At 46.9% G+C, this 22752-nt stretch overlaps 1 protein-coding gene across 1 annotated transcript in view; it reads right to left on the reverse strand.

The window, feature by feature from the left end:
- Positions 1–1405: 1405 nt before the first annotated feature.
- Positions 1406–22752, reverse strand: part of LOC126524720 (monocarboxylate transporter 11-like) — a 115517-nt gene continuing 94170 nt past the window's right edge. The window contains exons 4-5 of the mRNA XM_072287413.1: positions 14491–15300; positions 1406–2672 (exon numbers count right to left, since the gene is read on the reverse strand). Coding sequence (XP_072143514.1) covers positions 2524–2672; positions 14491–15300 — 959 coding nt within the window. The 3' untranslated portion in view covers positions 1406–2523. The remainder of the gene's footprint in view (positions 2673–14490; positions 15301–22752) is intronic.

Genomic DNA, 22752 nt, shown 5'->3' on the forward strand with positions numbered 1-22752 from the left:
GCAATTTTGTCAGGATCGGGACTAATATCAGCATGACTGACGACATTCCTCGAAGAAAAACTGGCATTCCTCGCGCAGAAAACATAACGACGTCGTCGAGATAGACCACGCAGGTTTTTCGCTTCAGCCCCGAAAGCACAGTATCCATGATCCTTTCAAAGGTAGCGCGCAGATAGCACAACACGAAGGGCAAAATTTTAAAATTCGTACAGTCCATCTCGCGGCACAAATGCGGTTTTCTCACGGTCTTTCGTGTCCACCTCGATTTGCCAGTATCCGCTTTTCAAGCCCACTGAAGAGAACTGACGAGAGTGTCGAAGCCACTTGGGGGAGTCATCTAAACGTGGGAGTCGGTAGTCAACTTTCTTTGTAACCCGATTTAGCTGGCGGTAATTGACACAAAAACGCAGGCTACCATCCCTATTGACTAAAAGTACAGGCGATTCCTAGGCGCTATCTGACGGTTCAGTTACGTCGTCTTCGAGCATTCTAGTTACTTACTCCTCTTATCGCTTCACGTTATTATAGAGCCATAGGATAAGGGCTCTCGTGAGTTGATTTGGCCGTGTCTTCAGTGATTATACGGCGTTTGGCTAAGGGCCTGCAACCAACTTTTGATGTCAATGCATCTCTTCTATGTCGAGTTTAGGACGGGTGCTCTTGTTCTAAACTCCGCTCGTTCATTTTACCGACGCGCTCAAACTGGTCAGGGGGTATTCGACGTCTTCAGAGGAGTCACCGTGAAAGCGATCCGGAATCAGCGGATGAAGAAGGGTTACCTGAGGCTTGCTAGACGAACGGATGGTTTCGGTTTCCTGTGGTGTGCTGGTGTTAATTGTGGGCGGTGATGGGTAGCGTTTAGACGAAGGTTCCTGTACGCGGTTGAGCTCCGGAGCAAGGCCTTGCAAACGACGATTGAAATTATGCATAGACCTTGGGATGTGCGGAGAGTGTCCGGGCTCGATGAACGGCTTCCAGGAGGGGTCCGGAGCACCGGGTTGTCGCACCCAGCACGTCCACCAGTGTCGTAGTGCACCGAAGTTAGGAGACAATAGGAGACAAGGACACGTGCAACAAAAACAGGTTGTTTTCGCAGATGTAGAGCCCCCCCCCCCCCCGCCACATGTTAGTGAAACCTACCCACTCTGTGGGATTGGCGAAGAACCGGGTAGTTTGATACAAGAAAAAATAATTATAAAATAACTGTAAACAAAAATTGGTGAATAGACATATCAGAAGTAATAGGTGGCTTCTATACTGTGTTACACCTTACCAAAGGTTTACCTCAGGGATCATGTGTGTACCTGAGGTACCTACATTATAAATATAATGGTAGAAACATTTGTTATTGCAATGCGAAGCACGCACACTTGAGGTAATATGTCCTCTGTGGCATACACTCTTCGAGGCATTGAATGCGTAAGGTAGTTTATTCCATAAGAGCAAGTGTTGTTCCTCTATCATTTAAGCTGTGTTTTTCTACTTTCATTTAAGAATAGAAAAACGCGGGTGCAGGGATGCGCACTGGCGGCGTTCAGAAATGCCTCATTGGTGCAGGATTGGATTGGATAAAATTAACTTTATTAAAGGTCCTGTAGGACGCACCTCAGTGCGCAGTGGGCGTCTCTCACGCAGGGACCGACAGGTAGTACCTGGAGGCCACTGCATGGACCTGCTGGACGGCCCATTCATGGCTGGTCTTGAAGTAGTGGGCTTCGTAAGGTCTTCTCCCCCTTGGCCGAGGTAGAGTGGGGCGGAGCGTTTCGACACTCCCACAGCACGTGCGAGTGTCACTGTGTCGCCGCACGAGGGGCCTGCATTGTCGGGGTAGACGTCCGGGTAGATGATGTTTAACGTGGCGGTGTTGGGATAGGTACGTGTCTGTAACAAGTGTAGCGTTAGCGCCTGCGGCCTGTTTAATTTGGGGTGTGGGTGTGGAAAGAGACGTCGTCCCAAGTAAAAGTGTTTAGTGATGTCGTTGTACGTTACTGTGGCGTCCCTGTTCGGCTCCAACTCGTCGAGTCGCCGTTGCCTGTGGGTCACGGCGCGGTCGGTAAGCGCGCGCGCATCGTCGTGGGCTGTCTCGTTGAGGTTGGGCGGGGCGCCCGAGATCCGACTCAGGTGGACGGGAAACCAGATGACGGTGTGGTGCTTGAGGTAGCTCGGATCAGCGCCTCGGAGGACGCGTAACGCCTGATCGCAGACATTCTTCTTTCGAACGCTTTGATGGCCGGTCTCTAGTCGCTCAATATTACCTCTCGCTTGTCCTCCAGCACTGCCAGAGCTATGGCCACTTGCTCTGCTACCTCGGGGTCGCGTTTGAGGTTATTCAGGAAAAGAAATTTCAATAAGTATGAAAAGGTTGATCGAAATAGACTGTGCAAGCCATATTCACAGCCCTCATGAATGGCATGAACCCGCTACAGTGCTTAGTACGCATAATAACTGAGGTTAGTATAGCGTTCTTGTCATCTACATCAAGGCCTGCTGCTTTACCCATAGGAGGCAGGCAACCGACGTTATTTAGTCCTCTTGAATGTCGTCAGTGGGTAGTGAAACAAACTTTCTAGAGGAACAGATGAATGCCAGAAACGCGACTGCCATAGCAAGCACCATCCCAGCCAGTATTCTGTAGAGATTGTCGTAGGCGCCACTGACATCCCGGAAATGTCCTGCGAATAAGAGCAACAATCACAAATTGCCGCTTTATAAAACAATCAGACGGTAGGAAAAATGAAATGTGCACTTTTGTTACAGTTTCTTGTTTGTGGAGAGATAGATGGCGTGTTCCTGTAGTGTTCTTACGTGTTACGTGATGGCGTGTTCCTGTAGTGTTATCGCACGCGAAATGCGAAGGTTGTGGGTTCCGTTCCCACCTGCGGCAAGTTGGTTTTTCATCCACTTTAATTTTCATTAATTTATCGTTTCTTTATTTCATTCATTAAGCACAAGTAATTTCCCCTATGTTGTCCTTGGTTTCAGTGTTTGTTGGCTTCTCACGATATGACTAATAAAAATCGGGTCCCTCGGTTAACCCCCTCTCTTCTCGTTTATTACATACGAGGGTCTCGAATCCGGGTACATAGAAGCCTTCAGGTAGCATATGTGGGTTTATTGACCAGTTGCCTTCACCGAAGAAGATCACGTTCTCGTGACGCCTGCAGCAAAAAGGACGTTCCACGTCCGTCGCCAAGGTGTGTGAGTGGTGGCGCTGGCTCACACTCCCAGGGTTCTACTAGGACACATAAATATCCAAGGAAGTGGATGGGGAAACAGCGCCGCGGTAGCTGAATTGGTAGAGCATCGCACGCGGAATGCGAATGCTGTGGGTTCGGTTCCCAGCTGCGGCAAGTTGTATTTTCATGCACTTTCATTTCCATTAATTTATCGTCTTTTTATTTCATTTATTAAGCACAAGTAATTTGCCCTGTGTTGTCCTTGGTTTCAGTGTTTGTTGGCTTCTCATGATATGACTAATAAAAATCGGGGCCCTTGGTTAACCCCCTTTCTTCTCGTAGTGTTCTGAGATGGTACACGTCAGATTTTAATAATCGCACAGACAGGGTGGGTGTTCTGCTTTAAAAGTGCTTTCATTTACTTTTGAGTTGGAGTAAACTGAGCGTGCTGTACTTATTTCAACACAAGCTACTGCAATGATCAACCTTAAACAGTTGTCACGATGTGCTTCTATGCTATTTCCAACGCTTAATCTTGCTCACAGAGCGCTTAATGACATCTTACCGAGAATCCATGCTTTAACTTGTTCTGAGGCTCACAAATGTGTGCTTGCATTCGTCACAACCACAACACTCGATCATCGTCTGCAGCGTTTGTACTCTGCGTGTGAATGCGTGAAGTGTTGCGGTGTGCCTTCCTCTCTCTCTTTCTTTTCTCTTGCTTTCCTACTCTTTCTTTTTATGTGTCTCGTCTGCAAGCAAGTAGGTACATGTCCCTTTATGAAGAAAAGTGAGAGCCCGTTTTCTTTTCTACTAGAGGCGTTTTCACACGTTTACATGATTAATAATAACAGTTACTTCAGTTATATTATTGTCACTGCGAAAAAACATTATTGCACTGGATAATTTGTAATGCGTTTACTGTAGCAGCTCAACAAACGTACAGGGATGGATAAACACACACACAGACACACGCATATATATATATATATATATATAAAATGTTCCGCGCGAAAGGTTTCCTTAAATCACCGTGGTTGCTCAGTGAATATGGTGTTATGGTGCTGAGCACGAGGTCGCGGGATCGACTTCCGGCCGTGGAGGCCGCATTTCAATGGGGGCTAAATGCGAAAACACCCGTGTGCTTAGATTTTGGTGCACGTCAAAGAACCGCCGGTGGTCTAAATTTCAGGAGTTCACCACTACGGTGTGCCCTATATTCAGAAAGTGGTTTTGGCACGTAAGACCCCATAATTATATATATTATTATAACCGTTTACTTAAATATGCAAGGCAGATCAAAACAAACATAATAAATAAAATCAGTTGGAAATAAATCAAATAAAAATCAGTTGGAAGACAGCGCTTGTCTACGTCGTCCTTTTTGTCCTCCGTCTATGTTTGCGCTGTAAGTGACGATTTATACCATGGAATTCCGACTAGCCCGTAGTCAAACCTTGCTTCAAAACAAACAGTTGGCCTTTTTCCGGGAGCGGTCCTGAAGTAGCCCGCCGAATGTCGTCCTCTTTCTCAACGCTCCATCTTTTTGTCATTCGCGCTCCTTCTGCCCTTTGTAACCAAAACTCGTGACATTTTTCCATTGGCAGACCAAACCCGCCGGGCAAGTCATTTAGTCTCTCGTGGATTGTAAGGCTTGAGGCAGCCAGCGTGCGTGACTTCGGTTCTGGACTAGTGTCGTCCACTGTTTGGGAGGCGTGCAATGCGATAGTTGACCTCGCTGAGGCGTTCCAGTATAACGTAAGGTCCAGTACAGTGGACCAAGAACTTTTGGTAGAAGCCGCGCTTCCGTAATCGCATGCAGAGCCACATAAGGTCACCAGGATCTTAATATACATGTAGGTGACGGCCGTCGTAGCGGATCTTTGATTGGTCCTGCGAAGCCAGGGTGCGTAGCCGAGCAAGGCGTCGGGCTTCTTCGGCTCGACAGAGGATCTTGGTTGCAGGATCACTTGCATGAACGAAGTAAGGAAAAATGATGCGAGCGTGTAGCGAGGTGGACGAGCATAAAGCAGAAAGAATGGTGAGTAACCGGTGGTTTTATGTCTTCAGGTGTTGAATGTATAGGTGACAAAAGGCAGGACACTGTCCCAATTCTTATGTGCAAAATCGACATACATTGATAACATGTTGGCAAGCGTTCTGTTTGTACGTTCAACGAGAGCATTAGTTTGGGGATGGTATGGCGTCGAATGCCGGAAGCTAGCTAAACATAGACGAAGGGTCTCTTCAACAACGTCTGCAGTAAATTGTCTCCCACGATGGCAGATTATAATACGAGGAGGCCCATGTCGAAGAAGGATAGAATATAATAAAAAAGAGAGACTTTTGCTGCTGTTGCCGACGGCAGTGTTGCTGTCTCACAATAACCGGTCAGGCGGTCTACACACACTATAATCCAACGATTGTCATTTGAGGATCGCAGCAAGGGGCCCAGGAGATGTGAACCAACTTGTTCGGAAGGGGCCCTGGAAGGCAGAACTGGCTGAAGTTGACCATGCGGTGTGCTTAGAGGTCATTTGTAACGCTGGCATTCGGTGAACCAGGCGACGTACCACTACGTACTGTTACGCATCTTGGGCCAGTAAAAGCGCTCTTGAGTATGGTAGGGCGTTCTTGTGAAGCCAAGATGGCCAGAGCTTAGATCGTCGTGCAAGGCTCATAGTACTTGAATAGGGAGGCTCTAGAGGACAAATAAAAGGTAACGCGTGCCAGTGGTCGAGTAGCTCTTCTTATGCAGGACGCCGTCACGCAGGCGAAAGCGGCTATTTCCTGAAGGCTCGTGTGTGGTCGCGAAGAGTGGTTGCAAACTGTCGTCCTTCTGTTGTTCGGATATAAAGCTACCCATATCAGGAAATTCCGTAGATTCAAAGGCCATGTATTGATCGAAGTTGTCAGTGTCGCATTCGGTCGTTGGAAGAGCAGTCCGAGAGAGGCAATCAGCATCAGCGTGTCGTCGACCGCTTTTGTACGAAACAACAAAATCGTACTCTTGTAGATGTAGAGCCCAACGCGCAAGTCGACCAGAAGGCTCCCGAAGGTTCACGAGCCAGCACAGTGAATGGTGATCCGTGACCACTGTGAAGGGGTGGCGTAAAGGTAAGAACGAAACCGTTGCTCTGCAAAGATGGCCGTCAAGCACTGTTGCTCGCTCACTGTATAATTGCGCTCGGAGCGATTCAAGAAGCGACTAGCGCACGAGATCATGCGCTCATTTCCGCCTATGCGCTGAGCAAGCGCAGCGCCGGTGCCAACACCACTCGCATCGGTGTGAACCTCTGTTGGTGCTAAGGGATCGAATTGGCGAAGAATAGGCTGCGACGTCAAGAGGAAATTTAATTGATGAAACGAAGAGTTGCACTCTGCTGTCCACTCAAAAGGAAACCCTTTCTGGAGAAGGCGTGTAAGAGGATGGGCCATGTCGGCAAATCTAGGAATGAATCGCGAAAGTAGGAGCATAAGCCTAAAAAGCTTCGTACCTGGTTGACACCGTGAGGTTCCTCAAATGCCTCTAGAGCCACAGTATTTTGTGAATCTGGTCGTATGCCGTCTTTATGGACCTGATGTCCCAGCACTAGACCTTGTCATTCACCAAAATGGCACTTCTCCGAATCCAGGACAATGCCCGGCTTTCTCCAAGTAGTTCTGCACCAACTCCAGACGCTTGTTATGCTCACTAACTGTTCGCCCGAAGATCACGTCGTCCAGGCAGCACATGCAAACTTCCCATTTCAAGGTGCACAGTATAGTGCCCATGAACCTTTCGAACGTTGTGGGCGCGTTGCACAGCCCGAAAGGCATGATGTTAAATTCAAGTAATCCGCTGGGCGTTACAAATGCGTTTTTTCTTATCGGCACTGTGCATAGCAATTTGCCAGTAACTTGACCCCAGATCAACAGAAGAGAAGAGGCCGCAGAAGGGCGATTGATCGCATCGGCAATGCGGGGAAGCGGGTACACGTCTTTTGTGGTAAAGGCGCTTAGGCGTCAGTAATGAACGCAGAATCGCCATGTACCGTCACGAGCTCACGTAACAAAAGGCAGAAGGAGTGCATGACAATATATATATATATATATATATATATATATATATATATATATATATATATATATATATATATATATATATATAACGAAATACCAAATTCACGTTCAAAAGCATAACCAAATCTTTTTTGGAAGTTCGGTGGAGGCTGTTTTATATTTATATTTTGTATATTTACTATATTGTTATTATTGTATGTTTATAAAGGTTTATGACGGTTCGTATCGCACCTGTGGCCAGTTGCTTTCTCTTCCGCTCTCATTCCCAATTATTTACCATTTCTTTAATACAGCTTTACACTACAAATAATTGGCGTTATGTTGTTGTTTCCGTGATTGTTTCTCAACGATGTAGGGTGCTCACAGACACTAGCCGCGTCTACCCAAGTGACTCGGAGCCCCGTTGGCCGAACGAATGCACACACCTTTATTGTACAACCATATATATCTATAATGCATGGCGCGTAGCGGCCCCTATATCTTTCCCCCGAGATATGCATACAAGGAAGACCAAAGACTTCACTAGTCAAGTCTTCTCGGAGTCTTGACTCGACGCCCAAACCTGGCGACTCTTACTCCACAATCAATGGAGACTTGTGGTGTTGCTGTTGCCGTGGCGACTCTTACCATGGTCTTCTCTTCGTGCCCCTCGCAGTTTTCACTCCGAGCTGGCTCGTTGAGCTGGCTCAACGTTGTGTCTGAATAGGGCACTAGATGCATCCTCATACGTACAAGCACCGCGTTGGGTTTTTCCGCGACGTACGAGCGGGGCTTGGAGGCTGGGCTGAGAATACGCGCCGTATCGTTGATGCCTCGAACCCACACCGTACCTCTCTGCTGCAGCGGAGGAATAATGGTCGCGGCATGAGGGCGATGTAAGTCTTTCTTCTGCTGCTTTCTCAGCTCTTCGTCTTGTCACTTGACATCGTCTGGTGCTGGTCACTTCGGTTCCAGGCGGCCCACTGTCTTGAGAAGCGTGGTTCGCAAGCTACGACCAAACAGTAGCTACGCTGGGCTGAACCCTGTGACGTCTACAGTGTCTCTGTAGGACAGAAGGGCCAGAAAAGGATAGTGTGTTTTCGCAAGCAAGTCTTTGATCGTACGCACCATCCTTCCAACTTCCCCATTTGAATGCGGGTAGTTTTTACTAGAGGTGATGTGTTGGAAGCCGTAGCGCTAGGCAAAAGCTGCAAAGGCATGTGAAGCAAATTGCGGTCCATTATCAGTTCGTACTACTGCGGGAATGCCAAAACGAGCAAAAAGGCTTTTGGCTGCATTGATGACCACCATAGAGTTCGTGCTTCGCATACAGATAACTTCATGGTAGCGAGAAAGATTATCAACTACTAGTATGTGGTTGTGTCCCTTGTAACTCAACAAGTCCATTCCCACTTCTTCCCATGGTTGTTCTGGAGTCCTCGTTACCCCCAATGTCTCACTTCTTTGTGCTCATGTGACTCCATACTGTCTGCAGCAAGTGACTCTGTCCCGTGTTTGCTGCGAAAGTCCGTACCACCAAACTGAATCCTGGGCCCTTAGGCGGCATCGGTTAATTCCGTGGTGGCCTTCATGGATAAGTCCGAGTGTATTCTTTTGCAGCAAAGCCGGGATGCAAAGCGATTACCTTTTAGCAGGACGCCGTTGCACAAAGAGAGATCACCTCGAACGCTTCAGTACTTTTTGATGTGCTCCGGAAGCCTCTCTCGAGGAGACCAGCCTAGAGTGCAGTATTTGACGAGCTGATTGCATTCCCAGTCCAATTCTTCGTGCCTGCGAACATCATTTACAGTAACCAGCTTTGTGTCTGTGACCGCGGAAACTTGAAATTCCCCCAAATCCACTACTGCATCCACCGGACTGATCGACGGCTTCTCATCCGGAGCCCTTGAAAGAGTATCCACAGCGGCTAGCTCTTTGCCAGAACGTAGGCCACGCTGAATTGGTAGCGCATAAGTTCGATGCGAAACCTTTGAATACTTGGGGGCATCGTGTCCAAGTCAGCGTTTCCAAGTGGTATTACCAGCGGCTGGTGATCGGTTTTTACCGTGAAGTTTAGGCCACGCACGTATTGGTAAAAATTATACACTGCCCATGCTACCGCCAGTGCCTCTTTCTGTTTGGCTGTAGCGCTGTCCAGCTTCAGTGAACGAGCTGGATGCGAACACTACCGCGCGTCGCTCGCCCAATGATTGTTCCTGCAGAAGAACCGTCCGCAGTCCAAATGAGCTCGCCTCGCATGAGACAATGGTATTACGACCGCAATGATACTTAGCGATGCACACGTCCGAGGGGAGCATAGCTTTTACCCGACGAAAAGCGGTCTCTTGAAGCGGTCCCCATTGCCATGCATTTTACTCGCGTAGCAAGGCAAGAATATGAGCGGTTGCCTGCGAAAGGTTGGGCAAGAAGCGACCAATATGATTAGGCATGCCGTGGAATCGTCTAAACCCAGCAACGTCCTTAGGTGGCTCCAAGTTGCGCAGTGCTTCGAGTTTGCTGGCACTTGGTGAGATACCGTTGGCGTCGATCAACGCACCCAGGAACTCCACTTTGTCTTGACCAACGAAGCATTTTTACGTTCGAGAATCTCCACAAGTTGCTTGTGGTGCTCTTCTCGATCTTTGGCAAAAAGTAGGAATGTCATCGATCATATTGAGCAGGTTCGGTTGCCCCTCAAGAATTCGAGCCATTTCTCTCTGAAAATATTCCGATGCTGAAGCCAAGCCAAAAGGTAGAGGGCAGTAGCAGTAGGGTCCAAATGGTGTGGTGACTGTGGTATACTCTTGGCATCCTTGGGACAATGCCACTCGGTGAAATGCTGCTGTCGCTTCCTGCTTCGAGAAGACTTTGGTGTCGCCCAGTTGCCCGAGCACCCATTCGACCGTCGGAAGCACATTATTTCACGGAGAACTTCTTTTTTGAGCTTCATTAGGTCCCCACATATTCATATACCGCTGATGCGATCGGTACTGCGACCAGACCGGCACACAATGGCATCGGCTTTGTAATGCGCCTCATGACACCTTGTTCCTCCATCTAGTACAGCGCCAGCTTTACATGGTTGTACAGAGGAATGGGAATTCTGCGAGGTACACCGAGAGCAAATGGCCCAGCATTTGGCTTGAGTCGAATCGTGTACTTCTCCCTTGCGGTGCCAAGCCCTTCACAGATGTCCTGGCCAGGGATTGCGTTGCTTGCAGAGCTAGCTTGCTTTTCAGGTCGCTCTGCGGCGTCGATGAACTTCATGACTCCCAATACGAGGAAGCAGAGTAGCCTAGTAGAGGTGTTGACTGCGATGGCATGACGTATACTGACTGTACACAGGTGCGGCTCTTCCACTCCAACGTAGCTGTGAATTCGCCCGTTACTTTCAAATGACTATTTCCTGGACCGCTGAGAAGACCCTCCTGTTTTTCGAGTCGTGACGGTACTCCTGAAAAAGTGGTTGGAACGACGGTAACTTCCGCTCCTGGGTCAACTTTGAACTTGAGTGGGACTCTATTCACGTGGACCGAAACAAAGTTAGCGTTGCCTCATACTGCTCTTGACAGCATGCATCTCGATGACATGTGATTGTCGGCATTGCAAGCGTTGTTTCGCTAAGCAAACTGCTTAGAAGCGTTCTTTCTTTTTGTAAAACTTACAAACAGATTTGTTGTCAGGACGAAATTTCCGCTGATGCTCTTATCGTCCGCAGAAGTGACACGATCTGTGCGCGCCGGCGAGGAGCATTTAACTTGATCCAATGCTTCATTACGTAACTGCCTTCTCGTTGGCCTGTGTTTCGCTACATCAATGCTGACTGACCCAGATAACTAGCTTTCTCGTTCATGTTTTTCTCGTTAAGCATCTTCTAGCAGCCGTGCATACACACTCCTACACTCTAAAAAAAGTTTGCACCTTTTGGAGTGTATATCTGCCACACAACAATACACTCTAAAACAGTTTGCACCCTTTGGGGTGTATATTTGTCCCACAACAATAATCGTCATCTGCCTTGCTTGCGTTTCCTTTCTTGAAAGCTCGGCGCTCGCTACTTTCCTGTCGAGAATGCTGCGTCACGCGATAACGTGCATGCCGTTCGTGACTGGGAAGTACCGGGCTCGCAGCGTTAAAGAAAGGAAACGCGGGCAAGACAGATCACGATTATTGTTGTGGGACAAATATACCCCCCACAGGGTGCGACTGTTTTCAGAGTGTATTCGTCATCTGCCTTGACGCATTTCCTTTCTTGAAAACGCAGCGCCCTCTACTTTCCTGTCGGGAATGCCATGACATGCTGATAACGCGCATGCCGTTCGTTACTGGGAAGTACCCGGCTCGCAGCGTTAAAGAAAGGAAACGCATCAAGGCAGATGACGATTATCGTTGTGTGGCAGATATGCACTCCAAAGGGTGCAAATGTTTTTTAGAGTGTAAGCAAAATTACACCCCTTTGCCACACAACGATAATCGTCATCGGTCTTGTCAGTATTTCCTTTCTTTAACGTGGTGAGCCCGGTACTTCCCAGTAACGAATGGCATGCGCATTATCAACATGACATAGCATTCTCGACAGGAAAGTAGTGGGCGCGGCGTTTTCAAGAAAGGAAACGCAAGCAAGGCAGATGACGATTATCGTTGTGTAGCAGATATACACCCCAAAAGGTGTACCTCGGTCTAAGAGTAAAGAAGCGCTTTATCAAGCGTCAAGCCGGAAGTGCGGCAGAGTTGTTCCGATAACCGCCTATCCAACAAATCAACGATAAATCGGTCTCGAACGAGCCTGTCTTCGATGGACGCTGAGCCATAGTTGCATCTTTCTGCAATGCTTCGCAACGCAGAATAGAAAGCATCGACGCTTTCGTCTCCTTGCTGCGTCCCTTTCTGAAAACGATAACTCTCGTGAATTCTGCTTAGCGGGTGTACGAAATACGAGGTGAACTTGATTTTAACAACGCTGTATGACTGAATTTCCTCGGTCGACAAGTTGAAAGACACCAGCACGTGTCGAGCTTGAATACCCATGCAATAAATAAGCGTGCGTACCCCAACCTCGTCGGTAGCTTGGTGTAATCCTGCAGCGTAGGCATAGTCCTAGAACTGCTCAATCCAAGTAGACCATGCACTTGGGTCAGCGAAGTCGAAGCTCGATGGCTGTCGTAGTCCATGTACCCCGGCGAACGCAGCGTCCGGCTTGTTCGCCATCAGAGAGAGCGAACGGCGGCCACTTCTGACACCATGTACGATGTGGGGTGCTGACAGACGCCAGCCGCGTCTACCCAAGTGACTTGTAGCCCCGTTGAGCGAACGAATGCACACACCTCTAGTGGACAGCCATATATATATATATATATAGAACGCATGGGGCAAAGCGCCGTTTTTAATATTGCTTGGTTTCTTCTGATTGCAATAATAGTAATCGGGCTCCTTGGTTTTCTTTCTGCTCGTTCATTACGCAGCAAGGGGTTCGAATCAGTGCGCTTTCGTGCTTTCAGGTAGCATGTATTGGTTTATTGACCAGATGTCTTCACCTAAAAAAATTCATGTTCAACGTGACGATAGCGGTAGAGAGGTTGTACTATCAATTGTCACGGGCATGAGTGATATAGGTGGCTAAAATTCACAAGATTCTTTGTAGAAGGCAGAAATTAGTACCTCTGAATTTGGATGGCAAAACGACACCGTCGTAGCTCAATTGGTAAGAGCAGCGCACGCGTAATGCGAACACATGTTTTCCTATTTCACCTGCAGGTAATTTTTTCCCTGCACGTTCATTTGCATTCATTTATCATTTCTTTAATTGAAATAAAAACGGGAAATAATTTCTCTAAGGTTGGCTTTCGTGTGATTCTGTGTTTGGCATCTTATGATATGACTTTATATATATATTTGTGTGTGTGCGTGTGTGTGTTTGAGAGAGAGAGAGACCTATCGCGGCGGCTCAGCGGCTATGGTGTTGCACTGCTAAGCTTGAGATCCAAACCCGGCCGCGGCGGCCCCATTTTGATGGAGGTGAAATCGAAAAATGCTCGTGTTTTGTGCAGCTGGGCTTCTTCAAGATCCACTGATGGTCAAATTTATTTTGCCTCATAATAAAATTGTGGTTTGGGTGCGTAAAACCCGAGAATTCTTTCACTGTGTGTCTGTTTGTCTGTGAGTGTGCGGGCTTGTTAAGGATCATTGAAGCTTGATTTGTTCAGATCAAAGAGACCGCTTGTGTCGTCTCTTCTTGTCCATGCCTCTTCGTTGCGGCGCTACGCTATGTTCCTCTTTTTTGAAAAAGATTTCGAATAGCGGAGCTTTTTACTTAAACAGAGCACTTTACTTGTTTTCTTTTCTTCGAAACTGTGGCAATTGAGATCTCAAGGTACCATCAGCATATTCAATTGTGCTACGTGTGCATTTATACTAACATATTTTTCTATGTTGTAAATGAAATTATGGCGCCAAGGAAGTACTGGGAAGTGGTTTCTTCCCGTTCCGAAATAATGGCAACTTCGAATGAGCATTTCAGAGTGTTCTGGATAACTTCATGAGCGTGCTATGGAAAGTAAACATATCAGGTAAGCAAGAAGAAAGCCATATAAATGTTTCACTGAAAAGGTGCCGCTTGTAGCATGTCAGTTACATCGGTCACGTTATTCATATTCATATGATGAGATACGCCTCATGAGAGGCATGCATGTTATGTCTACCATGTCATTCATGGCATGCCGTTTATGATATCTGGTATATATCCGTGTAAAATATACCGCTTTGCAATCATGATTACGAGCCCATGCTTGTGGCCCAAGCTGGAAGACATCCTGGGCACTCTATCCTGGGCACTCTACTTAAAGTGGACTAAAGTAGACAAAGAAAACAAAATTAAATTATAGGGTTTTACGTGCCAAAAGCACTTTCTGATTATGAGGCACCCCGTAGTGGAGGACGCCGGAAGTTTTGACCTGCTGGGGTTGTTTAACGTGCACGTAAATCTAATTACTCGGGTTTTTCGCATTTCGCAGCCATCGCCATCGAATGGCCCGGATTCGATGCCGCGACCTTGTGCTCAGCAGCCCAACACCATAGCCACTGAGCAACCATGGCGGGTAAGTAGACAGAGAATGCCTGCTAATAAACAGTTATCCCTGGCATCACACATTCTGTTTTTGTGCTGGTAATGCAGATAACTTATATTTAAGGACGAACGTATCGATAAAGGTTGCTACGTGTAATTATGCAGGGAATGTATGCACTTGATTGGAATACGAAAGACGCGTGCACTGGCCTATAATGGCAGGGTTGCTGAGCAGCACGGGAACCAGGAGGACCCCAGAAACACCGGACAGCAGGGCGACGGCGTCCGGGCCGAAGTAGTCGGCCACTAGCACGTGCTTCATGGTCATCAACGTAGCCAGAGCCACCGACGATGCTGCTCGCAGCACCACGTGTGCTGCGCCTCTGGTCTCCGGCGTCAAGGCGAGAAAGGCGCCCAGCGCCACCACGTTGCCGGCCACGAGAGCTGGTCGGCTCACCGCGCCCACATCGGCTACTAGTGGCAGTATAACTCGTCCTACGACCTCAGGCGCTGAAGCGTAGGTAACCGTCAACTCAGCGTGTGCGCGAGATACGCCGCTGTCGAGGGCGTAGTCTACTAGAGTGGACAAGTGCACGGCGTTCACGTAGTCCAGCAACACGGATCCCAAGACGGCAGCATAGAAGCTGGGCGTCAGAAGCTCTGGCGGTGCGCGTTGCATCGTATGCCGAATCTTCGTAACTAAGTTGGTGCGATTTTGGCGCTTTTCCTTAGGTGGTGGACTTGAAACCGGTGTTATGGCTGCCGTCGAGCCTTGCGTCATCCACGGGGGCTCTTTGAGGACGATTGAGAATGCCGTGACGTGCATAGTGAGCGCTGCGTATATGAGTAGTGTACCACGGAAACCATAGGTGGTCCTCAGGTAAGACAGCAACGCTGGGAACGCAATGGCGCTGGTGGGGTCGGCCACAAATTTAATACCGGAGGCGATGCCACGGTACCTTTGGAAGTACTGCATGATTTCCACAAGGTTGCACATCAAAACAAGTCCTGCTCCGAGCCCTGGAAGACATGCGAAAACAGAAAAGAAAATAAAAGTGTCGAGGACGCTTCCAGATACTACATTAGCGTTTACTCTGTACCTGCCTCAAAATGACTTTTGACTAAGAATGAAGGAAAAACGGGCCATTTTCATTAACGCAGAATAGTATCAGCGGCAAACGCTTGCTTTAGACAAAGTAGCGTTCTATGGTTGTACAAGATCAAGGACATCTACTTTAAATATTTATAGGGAAGCTTTGTTTGCTACCCATCCAAGTTAAGCATCGCTACTGCTAGGTCGATCTATGTCTCTGCGCATGTACAATGTGTCGCACTTGTGAGATGTTTTTAATTATTCAGGTCCCACGCATATTGAGAGACTCCAGACAATGTTGCTTGTCGTTTGGAGCAAACTGAACAATATTCTCGCTCCGGCTATAAACATAATAAGGTATACTTATTTAATCAATTGGTCAAATATTGCATTGAAAACAAATGTTTGAATGATAAAATTCTAGGCCATCTGTAGGAGTTCAAAATCTGCATTCTGTTGCGTAATACGTACTACAAAAAAGAAAGCTTTTTCTAATCGTAAAAGAATGCCGTAGAAACGCAAAATTTTACGCACGACTATCCCTTTATAATATTTTGATTAAACATTTGATTTGAATAATTTAATAATGAACAATAATTAATTCTTTATATTAGGCCAAATAAAAAGAATAGTCGGTCTTGCTACAAAGGAAGGCAGAAATATTACCATGTTTCTATCCAGCTGCATTGCACTTGCACATTTTTTTTTAATTTATGGCATCCGCTGCTATAACACCCAACATTTTTAAATATGTATAGGAATGTTATATCTGCGCTAGTCGCAAGTACACGCAGAAGTGCCTGTAGTGCTTGTAAGCTAACCTCTTTTATCCGCAATAAAACTGATAATTCCCGCATAAAACAGAGGCAAGAAATTTAGGTCCATAGTTATCCTTTAAGCACACCGACCTTTCAACGGAACATGCAATTACAGAAAAGTGATTCTTTGATCTATTTCATTTTATTTCATTTTTTCAATAAGCCATTTGGTGTGTGTGACTAGTTGAGCATATTCCTGGCTGGTCGTCACGAATATGTCGGTGCCAATGTGACATAAGATCACGATTTTTACTTGTAGCTAGATATGTGCCGTACTTCTCAGTGCGTGCGCTTGTCTTTTTCATTTTTTTTTTGTCATTGACAAGCAGCATATATCGCCTTCCTTCTGCTGAGATCGCTACGCAGACGACTCACACTTTGCATTCGCCTGATTTCGTGTTTGCATTTCAGCCTAGCGTGTGCGATGAATGCTTGAACGTAGAAATTGTGTAATACTACTACTGTGATCTTTATTGCAGAGAACTGTAATGAATGAGGTTCCATGCTCAATAGTGAACACAAATTGTACGCCCCGCGGTTAGATATAGGCTCTATTAAATACCGCTTGAACAAATCTTCGCTTAACATAGATTCAGCTATGTGCGCTAGGTTTGCACATTTTTTTTCCGGAACTATCGTTTCGCATTTGGTGTTACAACGAATACTTCAATATGTATCTTGCAGGTAGTTAGCACACCTCCAAAGGTAGGGGGAACAGTACAAGGAGAAAGAAAGAAAACGATTGGTGGCACATTAATTTTTTTTGTACGATACTGGCAAGTTTGATGGGATTAGGAATTTCCCTTCTGATGAGTGTGTACTTAGTAATAAACCGTTTTATTGGCTATGACGATGATAATGATACTTATTGTATGGCCATGCGATATCACTGAATCACCAAAATGCAGTCAGTGAATCATTAAACCTTATAGACACATTAGCAGGCACAACAGTTACTAATGTCGCTGCCAACCATAATGGCCTACACTACCTACATAGTACTACTACCTCGACTACCAACACAGTGCACCTGGTTGCAATCACTGCAACCTAATTGAAAATTTGAAGTAACCCCTATTATCCTTAGTATTGTTGCTGCAACATCTTTCTAATTTCTGTTCACTAAGCGACTGTTCGACTTTGATAGGTCTCTTACGGATCGGGTGCTGTCGTTTAATGTACTTTATAAAGGCTATATAATCGTGGGTCACCTTGCATATCCATACTGGGAAACTGACCAAAAATGAGAACAACATAACCATAACGCAATATCTTAAAAGTCTGCACCGACGATACAAAGACTGGTTCGCAATGTCATCGTGGATTCGACTAAAGCTAGCTGCAAGACATTGTATAGTCATCGAAGAAACTGCTTGACTGTTACGCCACAGCCCTTACAGAGTTTCGACACATGAACGTGAAGCTATAAGGCAACGAGTCGATGAAACGCTACGCGACGGCATCAACCAGCCATCGAAAAACCCGATGGCATCTGCAGTGGTCTTGGTGGAAAGAAAAGACGGAACCCTGCGTTTTTGCGTCGATTATCGTCCGTTTAGTCACAAATAAGGATGCATACCCCTTTTCACGTATAGACGACGCATTGGATCGGCTCTGTGACACTAAGTACTTCTCGTCGATGGATCTCAAGACCGGCTACTATGAAATAGAAGTCGATGAGAGAGATCGTGAGAAGACCGCCTTCGCCACACTGGACGGCCACTACGATATCAAGGTCATGCCATTCGGACGGCTCTCGTCACCTGCAACCTTCCAGTCCGTGACAGACATGGTGTTAGCTTGGTCGAAGAGGCAGACCAGTCTTGCGTACTTGGATGACGTCATCAGCGTCACCGTGAATTTGAACAATATCCTTAGGTGGCTTGGAAAAGTACTAGGGGCCACCAAGTCATCAGGGCTCACTCTGAAGCCAGAAAAGTGCTGCTTCGCTTACGGGGAGCTTCTGTTCTTAGGAGAAGGCATCAGCAAATGTGCAGTCCACGCTGACCCGCGGAAGACATCTGGCATCCCTAAATTTCCATAGCCCACCGACAAGAAAGGAGTGCGCAGCTTTCTTGGTTTTGTGCGTATCCTAGGCGCTTTGTCAATAGCATTTCGCGCACGGCTGAGTAATAAATTTTCTCACAATATCAAAAGCCGAGTTTAAGAAGGAAACAGCGAAAATCGAAGCATTCCGGGCTTTAACCGACTCCTGCAGTCGCCGCCAATGCTAGCGCACTTCGACGAAGACGCCGACGCCAAAATCCATACTGAGGCAAGTAGCCTAGGGCTCGGCGTTGTCCTAGTCCAGTAGAAAAGTAGATTTAAAAGGGCTATTGCTTACGCTAGTCCGTGGCTGTCGAAAGCGGAATGAAATTATTCTACGACGGCAAACGAATGCCTTGGCGCATTTGGGCTACCACGCAATTCTGTCCTTACTTTTACGGGAGGCCCTTCAAAGTCGCAAGCGACCACCATGCCTCGCGTTGGCTGGCAAATTTACAGGACCCTACAGGACGCCTCTGACGTCACAGTTTCAAATTCCTGTAATTTAACATAACGGTCGTCTACAAATCGGGGCGGAAGCACTTCTATGCCGACTGCCTAACGCGCCCCCGTTGACCCGCCACCCAAGACGACGAAGATTGCGACGCCTGCTTAGGAGCAATAAGCGCGCAAGATTTCGCTGAACAACAATGAGCTGACTCGGAGCTAAAAAACCTCGCCGAGTGTTTGGAACGCAGCACCAACGTTGTCCCCAGGGCATTGATGCGGGGGTTGCTTTTGCTTTCCCTGCGATACAACGTCGTCTTAAAAAGGAATTCCTCCCCAGTCTGCGGAAACAACCTTCTCGTTGTGGCCCTAGAATTGGCCAGAAATCTTGCACGCCCTGCATGATGATCAGAGAGCCGGGCACCTAGAATTTTGCCATACGCTCGCAAGAATACAAGAGAAGTACTTCTGACAGCGCCTCATCACCGACGTCGCCCGTCACGTGAAGACATGCTGAAACTGCCAGCGACGCAAAACACCCCCAACAAGACCAGCAGGGCCTCTACAGGCAATCCAGCCTCCTCACCGACCATTCCAACAAATCGGGATGGGCTGGTTGCGGACAGTTCCGATGTCAAAATGTACAAATATGTGAATCGTCATGGCTACCGACTACCTTACCCGCTACACGGAAACGCAAGCCCTGCCTAAAAGTGGCGCAGCCGAAGTGGCGAAATTTTTCGTCTAGAATATACTGCTACGACGTGCTGCCCTGGAGGTGTTCATCACCGCCCGATGAACGGCCTTTACAGCGGAGCTCAGGCAAGTGATTCTGCAACACGGCCGGACAAAGCACAGGAGAACACGTACCACTCGCAGACGAATGATCTTACGGAGAGGCTAAATAATACTCTTGCCGACATGTTGGCAATGTACATCGACGTCGAACGCAAGATTTAGGATGCCGTCTTTCCGTACGTAACCTTCGCTTATAAGACCGCCGTGCAATAAACGACGCAGATCACACTATTGAAGCTGGTTTACGAAAGGAACCCGGCTACGACTCTCGACGCCATGTTGCCGCACGTCATCAACGATTAGAATATCGAGGTCGCCGCCTATCCCCAGCAAGCCGAAGAAGCCCCACAGCTCGCCCGCCTGTACATCAACAGTTAGCAGAGGACGATAGCGGGCACTACAATTTCCGTCGAATATACGTGGAGTACCTGCCCGGCGACCGTATTTGGGTTGGACCCCAATACGCTGATGATAGTTTAGTGAAAAACTCTTGCGATGCAATTTTGCCCTATAGAAGATCGTCCGACGAACTGGCACACCTGACTATGATGTCGCGCTGTACCGCATTTCTCTGTCAGATCGGCGCCACTCAGGACCTAAAATGTTAATGTTGTGCGGCTTAAGCCGTTCTACCAGTGCTTGCAAAATTTGAGACTGTTTGTTATTTTTTCTTTCCCAAGCGAGTTTTTGCTTTTTCGCTCTCCGTTGATGCTTTTTAAGAGGGGGCATAGAAACGTGTAGTTGTTTATCTTTCTCGGGTGAGCGCTTTTTCACGGGCTCACAAAGGTTCAATGTTATCGCTCAGCGCAGGACGTTTCTGCATATATCGGAAGTCTCTCGAATGTTATCGATGGCTGTATCCGCTGTGTCTTGTCACCAAAATAAGTGATTTTTCATTGCATGCGCGGCCCTAATTGTGTAGTAATTTCTGGGAGACACGCGGGCACCAGTGATTATTCTGGAACCTTCGATGACTCATATATAAAAGCCAACTTCTTGCCCCGCACATTGGATTTACGACAATCGCCGAATGTGCTCACCGCTATCCTTGTGGTTTCGACGTAACTAGCTTTTGGAGCACAGGTTCGCCTAATAAAAAGCAAGCTTCATCGCTCGTAGTTTTGCAACTGTTTTATTCATTATCCCTACAACGTGGAAATATCCAGTGACTCTACGTGCCATCAAAAAGCGCCATAGAAAAGTGGCGCATACCCAATCTCAATTACTCAGTAACACAAGTTGGTCCAACCGTTTGTTTCGAACACGGTTCCCCTAGCACTGCAGCCTGATGATCTACCGTTGGATCACGGAATACTCAGTGATCAGAGTTGGCGCGAAATATGTTACACGCGGGCAGATAAACACATAAACAACGCAAACTGGCTTAATGATAGCAAGGTGAATGATACCCTAAATAAAGGACGATTATCACATTAAAACATCATATTGCGTATGCTGCTTGAACCAACGCCGGCCCAAGCTAGTGAGATGGCGAGCGAATTTTGTGTAACCATACTCGAAGCGCTAATTCCTTGTTACAGTTGTGGCTTGGGCTTGTTGGTTTATGGCGCTAAAATAGGGGGAAAGCGCAAGATTGACAGTTTACAAGACACAGAAAGGACAAACACAGTACCGTGTTCGTCCGTTCTTCGTCAGTGTTTTGCTGTCCCCCAACTTTGCGTTAATATCTTCATATCGAGAACCAAGCTCAACAAGACTGCTGAGATAGCTCATGAACTACCCTACTGCGATATTGTTAAAGGGTAGTGAGCGTCTACAACGGCATTCATTTTTCTTGAACGGAGCAAGCGGGAAAAAATTGACTAGCCACTTCTCCTGAAGTAGGCAGGCAAAGATCCACCATGCCGGGCAAATTCAGAGTTTCTGTTCCGGTCTAATACAGAAAGCATGCGGGAGATCCATCCATCAACATTTCTGTTGTAGAAACGTATACTCTAACTGCAGCCTGTGCGAAATTAATCAGAAGAGAAATAGAGTCTCCTACTGCTGACAGCTTGCATGCCCTAACTGCATGTGCAAGGTTGCTTAACCAAAACATATATTTAACGATGTGCGCTTGATAACCTGGTAAAGTGCATTTCCTCGAGGCTTCTTCGGAACAGTTACTTCACTAAAGGCAACCCGCCGTGGTTGCTTCGTGGCTATGGTGTCGGGCTGCTGAGCTCGAGGTTGCGTGATCGAATCCCGGCCGCGGCTACCACATTTCGATGGGGGCCAAATGCGAGAACACCCGTGTACATAGATTTAGGTGCACGTTAAAACCCCAGGTGGTCGAAATTTCCGGAGTCCTCCACTACGACGTGCCTCATAATCAGAAAGAGGTTTTGGCACATTAAACCCCACAATTTTTTTTTCACTGAAGGCAGCACAACTAAGCGTCAAAGACATATCGCGACTTATACCGTAAATATTCCGCCCAATTGACGAAAGAAATAATAAACAATTGACATGAAAACGAAGGTCTAAAAAAACGAACGCAGCTTTTGGAAGGTGTCTGTTGGGATGTCCTTAAGCGCCTTTTCACATGCCTAGATGGCTGGCGAGCTAAATGGTATTACTGTTATCATATATCGAGCGCCAATTCCAATGTGAGTTGAGCACTTCACTTTAGTCGAAGATTTAGCCGGGGGTCATTTCCGATACCGTCCACAGAAATACGTGAACTATGGAGAAATGGTTTCATAAGGAAAACGTTTAAATCAGTTAAATTTTTTTCGCATTTGACAAAGAAACCTAGATTGCACAGTGAAAGAAGAAACCAGAATTTCGGTGTATTGCTTCAAATATTGCATAAAGGTTTGAAAAAGTTGATGTGTATAAAAAATAAAAAACATGACATTTACAAATGCGTAACATTGCATCAAAGCCTGAATTACATTTCTGCAAACTGCATCTCCTGGGGCATCTAAAAGGTGTAAATACGATTTTTAATGTCACGGACCACGTAAATATGTTCTAATGTTTACGAAGAAATTACAAAGCACCTATTCACAAGTTAGCAGTATACCTAGAATTTGTGTATAATAATTCACTTTTATCCACTTAGATGTATTATTAAGTGTAAGTTACAAAAAATGCATAAATTGCAGTGAAATAGTCTATGTATGCGCAAGCGTACCCCTAATTTCAGTTGCACCACATTCAAATTTAAGGAGGGCCGCCCTAAAGGTGCAAGTTGGCGCATGTCCAAATTTAAAGTTGGCCGAACCCGAAATTTCAAGTTGACCCACCCCGAAATTTAGGTTTGCC

This window comes from Dermacentor andersoni, chromosome 3 (genome assembly GCF_023375885.2).
Source record: "Dermacentor andersoni chromosome 3, qqDerAnde1_hic_scaffold, whole genome shotgun sequence".
NCBI classification, from domain to species: domain Eukaryota; kingdom Metazoa; phylum Arthropoda; class Arachnida; order Ixodida; family Ixodidae; genus Dermacentor; species Dermacentor andersoni.